This window comes from Salvelinus alpinus, chromosome 24, assembly GCF_045679555.1.
Source record: "Salvelinus alpinus chromosome 24, SLU_Salpinus.1, whole genome shotgun sequence".
Lineage (NCBI taxonomy): Eukaryota > Metazoa > Chordata > Actinopteri > Salmoniformes > Salmonidae > Salvelinus > Salvelinus alpinus.
This window is the reverse complement of record NC_092109.1, coordinates 26,249,174-26,261,697: the sequence shown is the minus strand read 5'-3', so window position 1 is coordinate 26,261,697 and position 12,524 is coordinate 26,249,174. Positions and strand designations below refer to the sequence as shown.

The 12,524-nt window shown below is 41.6% G+C and overlaps 2 protein-coding genes across 2 annotated transcripts; both read left to right on the top strand.

Moving 5' to 3' along the window:
* The first annotated feature begins 1,356 nt into the window (after positions 1 to 1,356).
* On the top strand, positions 1,357 to 8,344 carry LOC139552421 (protein-lysine 6-oxidase-like). Its single transcript, XM_071364153.1, has 7 exons — positions 1,357 to 2,202; positions 2,352 to 2,460; positions 2,874 to 3,005; positions 5,929 to 6,082; positions 6,594 to 6,689; positions 6,843 to 6,958; positions 7,229 to 8,344. Exons 1-7 carry the CDS (start codon positions 1,566 to 1,568, stop codon positions 7,233 to 7,235), a joined length of 1,251 nt encoding a protein of 416 aa, XP_071220254.1. The 5' UTR covers positions 1,357 to 1,565; the 3' UTR covers positions 7,236 to 8,344.
* A 146-nt stretch (positions 8,345 to 8,490) lies between these two features.
* LOC139552420 (sorting nexin-24-like) lies at positions 8,491 to 12,428 on the top strand. The gene is made up of 7 exons (XM_071364152.1): positions 8,491 to 8,728; positions 9,173 to 9,256; positions 9,532 to 9,636; positions 9,779 to 9,873; positions 10,000 to 10,029; positions 10,208 to 10,272; positions 10,578 to 12,428. Exons 1-7 carry the CDS (start codon positions 8,660 to 8,662, stop codon positions 10,646 to 10,648), a joined length of 519 nt encoding a protein of 172 aa, XP_071220253.1. The 5' UTR covers positions 8,491 to 8,659; the 3' UTR covers positions 10,649 to 12,428.
* Positions 12,429 to 12,524: the final 96 nt, after the last annotated feature.

The following is a 12,524-nucleotide window of genomic DNA, read 5'->3' as shown; positions in this document are numbered from 1 at the left end:
CTACAATCTGCCCCCTAGTGTAAAATGTGGGTATGGAAATAATATAGCTGCCCTTTAGTTTCAGGATATGTAAGATAAGATCTTAGTGTGTATTTTTTGTATATATTTTTTCACAGAGTATGCATTTTGATAGTGTCCAGCAGTGTTGACTGTGGATTGAGAGATTATTGCGTTCTGGTGATTTTTTATCTGGTACTGCAGTACAGTCAGGGCTACTGTGGTCAGTCATTTAAAAAATACATTTCCGAGACGACTAGACAGAGAAAAATGAAAACCATTGATTAAGGTAACCCAACTATATATTATGTCCCTAGTGTTAACAACAGGGAAGTGTTTTCTTTGGCAGACTGCAAGGGAAGAGTAAAAGTTCCCGATATGTTCAGGACTTTAGGAATCAACGTGGTCATACTGCAATCTGAGGCAACAATGAAACAGTCCCAAATGAAAGAACAGAGACCGCAATGTGTTTATTGCATATAATAACTGCTGCATAAATTCATATAGCAACGCTTAAAAATAAGAGCAACACATTGCCAAAAAAGGACCAAAGGGAAAGAAGCTGGATTTTTTTGTTCAGTTTTGGTTTATGTGAGTGAACATCACAATGACATGTTTACATTTTAGAGCTCCTGTGAGAAAATTGTGCAAAGACCATTTTGGCACGATGAGGTTGCACTTTTGTCAGAGGTCATCCAACAAAGTAAGTGCTATTTATCCTAACATTTGCGTTCCTGCTGATCTGGCCAAGGAGCTTGTTATTTTCTTGTCACATACTATAAGAAATAGGCCTACTGTTGCAAAATCAGAATTGTTTTAAGTAGTCTGACTTTATAAAATTGTGCGTGCGTGTGTGTGTTCTCTCCCAGATTTATTTCCTGGGTGGGGTAATTGCAGAAAGGCATTGTGACTGTGATTATGTGCTTATACTGTGATGTGCTTTTGCAAGCCCTAAGCAGTCATTAGCAAAGTCCACACATCAGTGATTCCACCTGGATGACCAAGGTGACATAGGGATTATTTTACTAACTGAGGGACCTGTTGAAAATGCTTCATATATAAATATTTGTAATTTAACTGTTTAGTTAGTTAACATGTTTAGTTTGTAGGCTACACATCTGCAACTCATGTTAATTACACCGCACATGTCTGACAGTTATAATAACGTCAGACAGTGCAAGAAAAACATAACACATGGTTTTATATTATCAAACTCTGGAGTAGACCCATTAAGAGGGTCGGCGTCAAGTAGCCTATCCATCCAGTTGTTACATGAGCACCATGCCATTCTGGGCTTGTCTAACAACGGAATTAGAAACTTCATATGTTCAACTCCTCCTCCTCCCCACTCTTAGCGCATCTGCTAGGCTCTGGACAGAACGATGTGAGGTTGCGTGGAGAACATAGCAATACTGGTGCAGGTTTTTCAGCATTTAATGTAGTGTAAATTAGACTTACTTTGAAAAGTAATTGAATGTACTTTATTTTCAACGGGAAAATGATATACCACGTAAAGTAAAATATTAGTAATTATCAGTCATAACCTATTTAGTTGAATTAGTTGTATTATGGGAGTGCGTTCATTTGTCACGCTTTATGCGTGTGCACACGTATGTTTATTTGTTTGCATACCGCAAACTGTCCAATCTCAGCGGAATCCACCAGAGACAAGGCCAGGAAATAACCAAGCCGCAGGTACATTACGGCAGACAATACAATGGGCGCACAACGGTAAAGTTTTTAGCCTTCTGAGTCACGGCTCGGAATATCGACCACCAAAGCAAAGAGGCGCCGATAAAGAGCAAGCCCAGGAGAGACCTGTCACCATCATTAGCGATGGGGAAGCCAACAAACCCTCTGATTCATCGAGACCGCTTCCCTCATCTATTCACACAGTGTCCGGCGCAGGAGCGCGCCCGCGCTGGATACCACCTCGAGTTCCAAGGCCCCCTAGGGGACAGGGGCACCAGCATCAGGATGCCCATCCAATTGGCCATGCAGAAACGAAGGCAAATGGCACGACGAATGGGACACAGGACAAACCGTCCCCATCGCCGAGAAGAGAAGACATGATGGCAGGGGATGATCCTTACAACCCATACAAGACCTCAGATTCAGATAATCCTTACTACAATTACTATGACGTGTACGAGAGTCCCAGACGCAGAGAGAGACCTGGATATGGCACAAGGTACCATCAGAACGGTAAGAATGGTTGAATTGGTTGGAATTTGAGATGCATTTTCTGCAGAATTATTTTCCCAGTACATGTAACTTTAAAAAGATAAGTTCTGTGTCATTGTTTTTCTTCATATAACATTAACTTGTGATTAAGACAAATACATATCCTCTAGGTCTGCCTGATCTTGTGCCAGATGCATACTACGTTCAAGCCTCTGCATATGTCCAGAGAGTTCCTATGTACAACCTCCGATGTGCAAATGAAGAGAACTGCTTGTCAAGGTACTATTGGAACAAACATTACGGATTTAAAGAGAAGGTTATTGTCCAACAACTTCATTGTGTGAGCCAGATTGTGTGAGTTGTAACTCTTGAGCGTTTGTGGTTTAAGGTTGGCCTAAATAGAATCCTGCTGCCAGTTGTAAGGGTCGACCGGTAGAATTCAACAAACCGTTTAAACACTCCTCAGTTTACATGGAGAAATCATCACTAGTCAAACTGGTAAACTCATTATCAAAACAAACGCAAACAACCATATCCTTCTCGAAAGGAATCACTACTCGCTGTACCAAACCTTTCCCAGAAATGTAAGACCAAACGCTTTATTTAAAAGAAGGTATTTGGATTATAAATGCACTCTATTCAATTCTGTGTCCAAAGTGTATTCAGTTTGTGATGTTGTGTTGGTGTGGCAGTTCAGCCTACAGAGCAAGAGACTATGACACCCGCATGCTTCTGAGGTTCCCACAACGTGTGAAGAACCAGGGGACGGCTGACTTCCTGCCAAGCAGACCGCGCTACTCCTGGGAATGGCACAGTTGTCACCAGTGAGTCTCTCCCAGTCTATCTATATGACTTTCCACCTATGTCCAGATCTGTATGTTTCTCTGTCAGTTACACAAACACTGTATAATTTGTGCTGTTCTTTCTTTTTCCTTCTCCGTCTTACAGAGTAGATTCATGTCCTTCTATTGATCATTAACATACTGGTCTCATCAGACTCATTGGTCTGTCAAATATAGCAATGCAACAATGTATGGCATTGTATTTGACTCCAATTTCCACATCAAAATATTTGACTCCAAAACATAACTTGTATTGCACATGAGAAATGTGATTCCTGATGTGTAGCCAGAACCTTCAGAGAGAGAAGTCTATAATCTATATACATTCAAAATATGCCAGTTCTCTTGAATCCATAGAAGTCTGCATTTCACATTACCTCAGCCCATAGCTATGCTCTGAATGTAACGGAATTTGTCCTCCTCATCTGACGAGGAGTAAGAAAGGTCGGACCAATGCGCAGCGTGGTAAGTGTCCATTATATTTAATAATACTGAACACGACAACAATACAAAAATAAAAGTGAATAGATAAGAAAACCAAAACATTTCCGTGTGGAACACACAAACACGGAAGACAACCACCCACAAAACACAACAGAAAACAGGCTACCTAAATATGGTTCCCAATCAGAGACAATGACTAACACCTGCCTCTGATTGAGAACCATATCAGGCCAAACGAAAAACCCAACATAGAAACACAAAACATAGATAACCCACCCAACTCACGCCCTGACCATACTAAAACAAAGAAAATACAAAAGAACTAAGGTCAGAACGTGACAGTACCCCCCCCCCCCCCCAAAGTGCGGACTCCGGCCGCAAACCTGAACCTATAGGGGAGGGTCTGGGTGGGCATCTGTCCGCGGTGGTGGCTCTGGCGCTGGACGTGGACCCCACTCCACCATAGTCTTAGTCCGCTTCAGTAGCGTATTTAGAGCGGCGACCCTCGCCGCCAACCTAGGACTGGCAACCCTACTAAAGGGCCCCACTGGACTGAGGAGCAGCTCCGGACTGAGGGGCAGCTCCGGACTGAGGGGCAGCTCCGGACTGAGGGGCAGCTCAGGACTGAGGGGCAGCTCCGGACTGAGGGGCAGCGCCGGACTGAGGGGCAGCTCAGGACTGAAAGGCAGCTCCTGACTGGCGGGCGGCTCTGGCGGCTCCTGACTGGCGGGCGGCTCTGGCGGCTCCTGACTGGCGGGCGGCTCTGGCGGCTCCTGACTGGCGGGCGGCTCTGGCGGCTCCTGACTGGCGGGCGGCTCTGGCGGCTCCTGACTGGCGGGCGGCTCTGGCGACTCCTGACTGGCGTGGTGCCACTGGTGCGTGGTGCCGGAACTGGTGGTACCGGGCTGGGGACACGCACCTCTGGGCGAGTGCGGGGAGCAGGAACAGGGCATACTGGACCCGGAGGCGCACAGTAGGCCTGGTGCGTGGTGCCGGAACTGGTGGTACCGGGCTGGGAACACGCACCTCAGGGCGAGTGCGGGGTGCAGGAACTGGAGGCCTGGTACGTGGTGCCAGCACCGGAGGGATGGTGCGTGGGGCTGCCACAGGAGAGCTGGTGCGTGGAGAAGGCACCGGATAGACCGGACCGTGGAGGCGCACTACAGGTCTCAAGCACCGAGCCTGCCCAACCCTACCTGGCTGAATGCTCACCGTAGCCATGCCAGTGCGGCGAGGTGGAATAGGCAGCACTGGGCTATGCACACGTACAGGAGACACCATGCGTAGGGCTGGTGCCATGTACCCCGGCCCGAGGAGACGCACTGGAGACCAGATGCGTAGAGCCGGCTTCATGGCACCTGGCTCGATGCCCACTCTAGCCCGGCCGATACGAGGCGCTGCTATGTACCGTACCGGGCTATGCACACGTACTTGAGACACCGTGAGCTCTTCCGAATAACACGGTGTCTGCCCGGACACTCGCTCTCCACGGTAAGCACGGGGAGTTGGCTCAGGTCTCCTACCTGGCTTAGCCACACTCCCCGTGTGGCCCCCCCCAATAAACTTTTGGGGCTGCCTCTCTGGCTTCCAGCCGCGCTTTCGTGCAGCCTCCTCATACCGCCGCCTCTCCGCTTTCGCTGCCTCCAGCTCAGCCTTTGGGCGGCGATATTCACCAGCCTGTGCCCAGGGTCCCTTACCGTCCAGAATCTCCTCCCAAGTCCATTTTTCCAGATATCGCTGCCGCTGCTGCTGCCCGTTACCACGCTGCTTGGTCCGGTTGTGGTGGGTGGTTCTGTAACGGAATTCGTCCTCCTCATCTGACGAGGAGTAAGAAAGGTCGGACCAATGCGCAGCGTGGTAAGTGTCCATTATATTTAATAATACTGAACACGACAACAATACAAAAATAACAAAGTGAATAGATAAGAAAACCAAAACAGTTCCGTGTGGAACACACAAACACGGAAGACAACCACCCACAAAACACAACAGAAAACAGGCTACCTAAATATGGTTCCCAATCAGAGACAATGACTAACACCTGCCTCTGATTGAGAACCATATCAGGCCAAACAAAAAACCCAACATAGAAACACAAAACATAGATAACCCACCCAACTCACGCCCTGACCATACTAAAACAAAGAAAATACAAAAGAACTAAGGTCAGAACGTGACACTGAAGTAAGTCACATAATGTACTAACATCAAGTATGGGGTACATTTGGCAGAGTTCCAATTAACATATTGATTTACATCCTATAGTTGGTTTTTGTACAACTGATTTGTAAGTCTCTGTCTCATTGACTGGATCTTGACCTGAAACCTTAAAATATGCATTCCTCAGCATTGGAACAACATGTTTTAATTTTGTTTGATTGAATGCCAGCCAAAGTGATAACCAAGTTATTGAATCAGTTATTTTACACTGATCAACCTCCATTGTCCTGATTCTCTCCAGACATTACCATAGCATGGATGAGTTCAGCCACTATGACCTGCTGGATTCTGGTGGGAGGAGTGTGGCTGAGGGACACAAGGCCAGCTTCTGCCTGGAGGACAGCTCCTGTGACTACGGCTACTACAGACGCTTTGCTTGCACCTCACACACCCAGGTTACCAACACAACCCTTGTTGCTTTATGTCATGTTGACAATCTGACCCCAGGAAGACTAGCTGTCACCATTGCCGTCGGCTAATGGGGATCCTAATAAAAAAATACATGATAAATGTCCAACCATGGATGATTTTCCTGCTTTATCTCGTCTCTCAACGAATAACTGGACAGTGCCAATTTTGCTCTTCTTGTATGTCTAGATTGTATAACTAGTTGTTTAGTACCAGGGTATGATGTCCAGCAAAACACATACATGCAGTTAAATACTCTGCAGGGTTGGGGTCAATTCCATTTAAATTCCATTCAATTCAGAAAGTAAACCAAATTCCAATTCCACATGTTCCTCATTTAAAAGAATTGAACATAAATGGAATTGGAATTTCAATGTTCTTCTTGAAAATGACTGGAATTGAAATGGAATTGACCCCAACCCTGATACTCTGTAATGGCATGTAGGTGCTTCATACTGTTGTCTAATCAGAGGTTTCATGTTGCTCCTTTGGTTATAGGGCCTGAGTCCAGGATGTTATGATACCTATAATGCAGACATCGACTGCCAGTGGATTGATATTACAGATGTGAAACCTGGGAACTATGTCCTGAAGGTTTGTCACAAAAACAGATGACATTATTGGCACTTTGTAGCTGAACACTGTGTCACATATTCCCATACCATCTCTAGGAAGAATTTCCATTGTTTTTATGAAACGCTATGAAACATTTGTACTTCTACCCTTTTTGCTCTTTTTGTGTTTTAGATCAGTGTGAACCCCAGCTATCAGGTTCCAGAGTCTGACTACAGCAACAACATTGTGCGCTGTGAGGTCCGCTATACTGGCAACTACGCCTATGTGTCAGGATGTCATGTCTCACAGTGAGTCTTGAAACCCCTCATCTCATTTTGCATAACATTGTGCATGCTTTTTATAGTAGGAGTCGGGAGTAGGACTAGGTCTAGGAAACCAGCCCAAGTTTCAACACATGATTACTCAGCATCTTATTCACTGTAGTGTGCCAGACAGTAATCCTTTATAAACTTATTGTGACCATCTAATAATCAGAACTCACATTACAGGAAATATTATGCTGTGTGTTTTGTTGTATGTGCTGTATGTGATGAAATTCTTTATTATTTTCTTCTCAGCTATTAAGAGGGGGATGTCACTCTCCAAACCACTGAGAAGCAATTCTGTGAAAACTCCATAGCAGCAAATGACAGCCAATTCCTTGTACAAATTTGTGGATAAAGCACACATGGATAACTGCAATTATGTAAAAATGGCCATACTCTTACCAAATTGACAGTTGACCAATTTTTCCGGTTAATGTAAAATTAAAAACTCGAAGGTTCATTTTATTCCTAAATTAAGCATGTTTTTGTAAAGCCATTCTGTATGTTCAATGAGGAGGTAATAAAATCTGGATCTAATTACTTGATAGGTTTAGAATTAAAAGTATAGCCTCTATATTACATAGCCTATAGTTGGTTTTTAAAGGTCTAAACCAAATACATTGAATTTCAGATGTTAAAACCCCACCAAAATTTGAAATGGCTTGTTTTTTACATATCGATACAATTTTCTTTAACCATGGCTTATTTCCCTCATCGTTGTATGTGTTTTACATCAGACATATCATCCCTTTAATCCATTCTTTCTATAATTATTCACATTTGCTTGCTATAGCTTGTATGTTTACAACTCAAGTTCAATGTCACTTTAGATTTTTTTAATGACCTTAAGGGGTTGGAAATTGGTATATATTAGCAGTACACAGATTAATTTTTTGTAGGCCCAGGAATCAACTTCCAAAAATGAAATTTTGCATGAAATTAGTCATAAATATTCTCTCAGTCCCATTGCAAAATGTGTAGAATTGCAGCAAACTTTGCTTTAAAACTGCAACATTTTCTCTACGCCCCATGGCAAAATGTGTAGAATTGCAGGAACTTAACTCTAAAATGTGTCCTCTGTCAAGAGGTGGGCCACTAAAATGTTTTGCTCACAAGTTGCCCGTCCCTGAGTAAAAGTATTGCCCATATAGTACTGGATACTGTACATACTGTGCCTGTGCTCTGAACCAAATATTCCAGCAGAATTAGGATTAATTTGTTTTGTGAAATGCTTTTACTTATGGTTAGTCTGCTAGCTATCTCTTTTGTCCTGTTTTGTTTGATATTTATGCAATGAAAAAGCTCATATAACTGCACCGTTTTGATGTATTCCAGGAAATCTACTTGAATAAATCATTGTGACATTCATTGTGATTTTGTTTTCTTATTTAACCCCTCGAAATATATTGTAGCTGGTTTTCACACAGTTGATTAATTTGAGATACAAATTATGTTGGTTAATTGATTAATGAGGCTCGCGGTCGTAATACCTCTCCACCCAAGTAGAGAGCAGCAGTGTGACTTTATTGCACTTCCATACGCTACAGTCAAAACAAGAAGAAGAACCCGTTTCAACAAAATGTATCTAGCTAGCTAGCTGGCTCCCAAAACCCCCCTATGTGTTTGCAAGTTCATATATATCTGGGGGTTTCATGCATTTAGTGTTGGAGTTGTTTTTCTAAAATGCATAACGTCAGGATTTTCATTCCATCGTTCCGTTCAGAGGACAATCCGATTGAGAAAGGGTACACGGTAAGATATCTTGAATGTCCTCTGCACCAGTAACGTTAAGCCTGTGCCACAATCATAGCATTGCAGGTTTGCAACACATGGTTGAAAACAAACCAAGAGTATCTTAGCTACTTCAATTTGGGCAATGTTAGCTACTATCAAGGCAAACTTGACGTGACTAGAGTGGGAGTAGAGAAGACCCCGGTTGGGAGCAATCCATTCTAGGAATTTTGACCAGCGACCTTAAAAACAGATTTTGACTGGTAGCCCTGACAGGGTGTGAAACTCCCTACTGTTTCATTTTGATAACAAAGTCACGAAAGAGCAGTTTTGTCCAACTAGTGTATTGTTTTAAATGGCTATGACTGTCAAATGTGAATTTGTTCAAATCATTGTCATATCTTTCGTACGTTCACATTAATTTAACATTTCCTAACCATGACTGTGGTTCTTTTTCATCTTCAGGTCTTTAAAATCGACGTGCTAATGAATGGCAGACAGCATACAGTGAAGAAGCGCTACAGTGAATTTCATAATCTCCATAAAATAGTGAGTTTTTGTGTACCATTGATTATTTTCTGCCATGGCCATGCAAAAGACTGACTTCTATTCTTGGTGCAAGAACAGAGCCCACTTTACTTTCTAAACATATATTGTACTCTGCAACATCCTGAGCCATCATTGTCAATGATATTGTAAGGCTGGTCTAGGTTTGTGGGGTGATAATTAGTGGAATCGGCTTGAGCTAGGCTTTGAAAGATTCCTCTACCCTCATCCACAGATTGCCCTGTGACCATGCTCAATTTGATATTTGCTTCTTTCAGCTGAAGAAGAGTATGACGCCTCCTGAGATTCCCTCTAAGCATGTACGGAACTGGATTCCCAAAGTTCTGGAGCAGAGAAGACATGGTCTGGAACTCTATCTACAGGTAATGAGAATACAACCACATGGCTACACTGACTAGATATTCTGAATCCACACACTCTCAATCTTTTGTATCAATAGGACCACTTTGACCTTTTTCCCCTGACTTCCATTTGCTTTTGTTTTTCTTGTGTCCGTTATTCCAGACTATAATTATGGAGAATGAAGTTCTCCCAAAGATATTCCTGGATTTCCTCAACATCCGCCACTTTCCCTCACTGACAAAAACAGAAAGTTGTGGGTGAGTTTTTATACAATGTGCCCTATAAAAGCGAGGCTACTTTTAGAACATCTCATCTGGGAAAGAAAATGGTTCCTCTAAATAATATCCCCAAACTGATTTTCAATCTTTTTTCTTTCTTTAAAGGTCATTTGAAACTGAATCTGAAGAGGCAAGGTTTGTTAAGTGATTTTATGTTGATTAGATTTATAGTAGTGAATGTGTTGTAGGCTAACTCCAAAGTATAATGTCAAAATGCAATTTCAGATTGCTAACTATTCTGAATAATTTTGTCAGAACATTGGCTTTATTAGACTTGTGAAACTTCTCATTCTCCTCTCTGGTCTCTCTCTAGTAAACTGACCCACCAACCAGCAATGCTCTACCGTAGAGACCCCTACATGCTCCCGTCCACCCACGGTAACATATCTTTACACATCTTCAGGCTGCCCATGAATATACAAGCAATATGTTTGCAATATTAAAGATCTATTTTGTCCTATTTAATCAAGTCAAGTTTATTTGTCATATGCACAGGATACACAATGCTCCCCCCCAATAATGCGACAAATAAGAATATAAAAAAAAAAAAAATGTTAATACAATATGTAAATAGAAGCTCATTAGAATACAAATGTATCATGTAAATACAATAATCATTTGAAGCGGGAATGTAATATTGTATAGAACAAATCAGTTTTACTTTGCTTTTTTTCTCCCCATAGATACATTTTCAAATGTTGTCATAGAAGGAGTGATACATGGAATATTCTACCCAGACCTTCAACCAAGGTAGAGTTACTGTATGCCAGCTTGGAGGACTTACTACTAACTCATGAAGAGAAAGAGAAGATTAAGAAATGAACAGCTTGTAAGAGTCTCAATTTTGTAAACATTCTAATAGTTGTGTGTTTATGATATATTTTGTGGTTTGTTTCTGTGTTAATGGATATCTTGATACTATTTTAAATGAAACGCCTCAAAGAAATGCATTTTCTGAATGATTGTTATTCAAAGATGAACACTATCATGATGTTATGACAACATTTAAGATGATGCATATATTCAGCCTCATGGACTCACAGGCTGTATCCATCTACTAATGTTCTTTCACTCAAATTAAGGTGAGACCTTGAAGTTTTACACAGTGAAATAACATTACTTGGTCAAACACTTAACTCTAATATACTAGCTATTAATTAATGAAGGGCAACCGATCAAACACGTCAAACAGGTGATTAAAAAGCTGAAATATATAAAAAGGGAAACTGAACTTGTACTGTCAGTGTAATAAGATGTCTTATGTTGGTCTGCCTTATCTCAACTTTGAGTGTGTCCCTTTTATTTTAAAGAGCAATGTGGTTCATTGCTGCTCTTTTTGAACGTGGGACTGCTGCTGTAAACCTACTGGGATTGCTGCTGTAAACTTACAAGGCCATTTACACGCCAGTCAGTTTTGATCCAATTTAAAGTGACTGAAGCAGTACAGATCTAAACTCTTCGTGATGCTGTAGTGTTCCGCATATGGTAATGCTGTGTGTGTAATTGATAAGCCTCATACACAGTTGATGCATTTTCGTAGTAAGTCAAGCTTAGTTGGTCTAACATTACTTTGCGCTTGTCATTCATTAGACAATTATGGATGGCTAATAATATAGATACTCTGAAAGACATGAGGATGGTCTGGACATTCTATTGACTAGAATGCTCTGCCATCCTTGATATTTCTATCCGATGTGGTCTCTGAATTGAGACCGGGTGAACATTAACGCACTTAAAGATAGAATCCTTTATTAAAACAACAGGGGTAATCCTGCATCTGTTTCAGTAAAAAGCTGAGGGATGGGGCAGGAGAAATGTTGCCACTCAAAATTCATAGACAGAGCTATGGATGCAAGGACTGACCATCTTTGATATCAACATTTGTTTTAACTATGTTTTGAGGATAGTTTGTTTACATTTACAAACATTGGATTAAAACAAGCTTATATTTTTGGTTCTGATGGGGTACGGCTGTTAGACATTTTTAAGTTGTATTTTTCAAGAATCAATGGGTATGTAAGGGATAAACGCCAACTTTCAGTACATTACCTTGGAAATAATGGATGATGCAGTCCCTTTCGAGGTTCATTTTTCCAGGGTAATGTACAGAACAGAGGTGTTTACTCTGCTTATCACAGTTGCCAAAGAAAACAATACTAAAGCACACATTTTATAGGTAAAAATAGCATGTTTGAGTATATTTTCATTTTGATGTGTGATTTCACCTGGTAATAACTAAGGATTCTAGCTTTAAAGTAGAGGATTTTCCATTTGTTAAATGAAAAGTAAACTTGGGTTAGTTGAGCAGTCATGTATAGAACCGTCCACTTCAACTGAGATAAAATCATGCCTGTGTTGACAAATCCTGCAAAAAAATGTTTTGTATCTACTTTGTATATGTATGTCCTGTACAGTATGTATCTTCTGCCATGACTCCCTACCAGTAATGATACTGTAGCACTTTAGGCAGAGCACAGTAATCTGTAAAGTATCATGATTAAGACTGATGGCAATAAAGCATGACATTTCCATAATGGTTTCTTTTTTTCTCAAATCATTTCCCCTATGTTTTAAGGTTTACAAAATCTGAAACATGCATGGTCATGAGCTTTTAAGTTCAAACACTGAGA

Excerpts from the sequence above, each read along its gene's own strand:
- LOC139552420 (XM_071364152.1), top strand. The coding sequence starts at position 8,660 with ATGCATAACGTCAGGATTTTCATTCCATCGTTCCGTTCAGAGGACAAT. Across the intron at positions 10,030-10,207 it reads ACTGAATCTGAAGAGGCAAG|TAAACTGACCCACCAACCAG; the intron begins GTTTGTTAAGTG and ends GTCTCTCTCTAG. Across the intron at positions 10,273-10,577 it reads CATGCTCCCGTCCACCCACG|ATACATTTTCAAATGTTGTC; the intron begins GTAACATATCTT and ends TTCTCCCCATAG.
- LOC139552421 (XM_071364153.1), top strand. The coding sequence starts at position 1,566 with ATGGGAGTGCGTTCATTTGTCACGCTTTATGCGTGTGCACACGTATGT. Across the intron at positions 2,203-2,351 it reads CACAAGGTACCATCAGAACG|GTCTGCCTGATCTTGTGCCA; the intron begins GTAAGAATGGTT and ends CATATCCTCTAG. Across the intron at positions 6,690-6,842 it reads CTGGGAACTATGTCCTGAAG|ATCAGTGTGAACCCCAGCTA; the intron begins GTTTGTCACAAA and ends TTTGTGTTTTAG.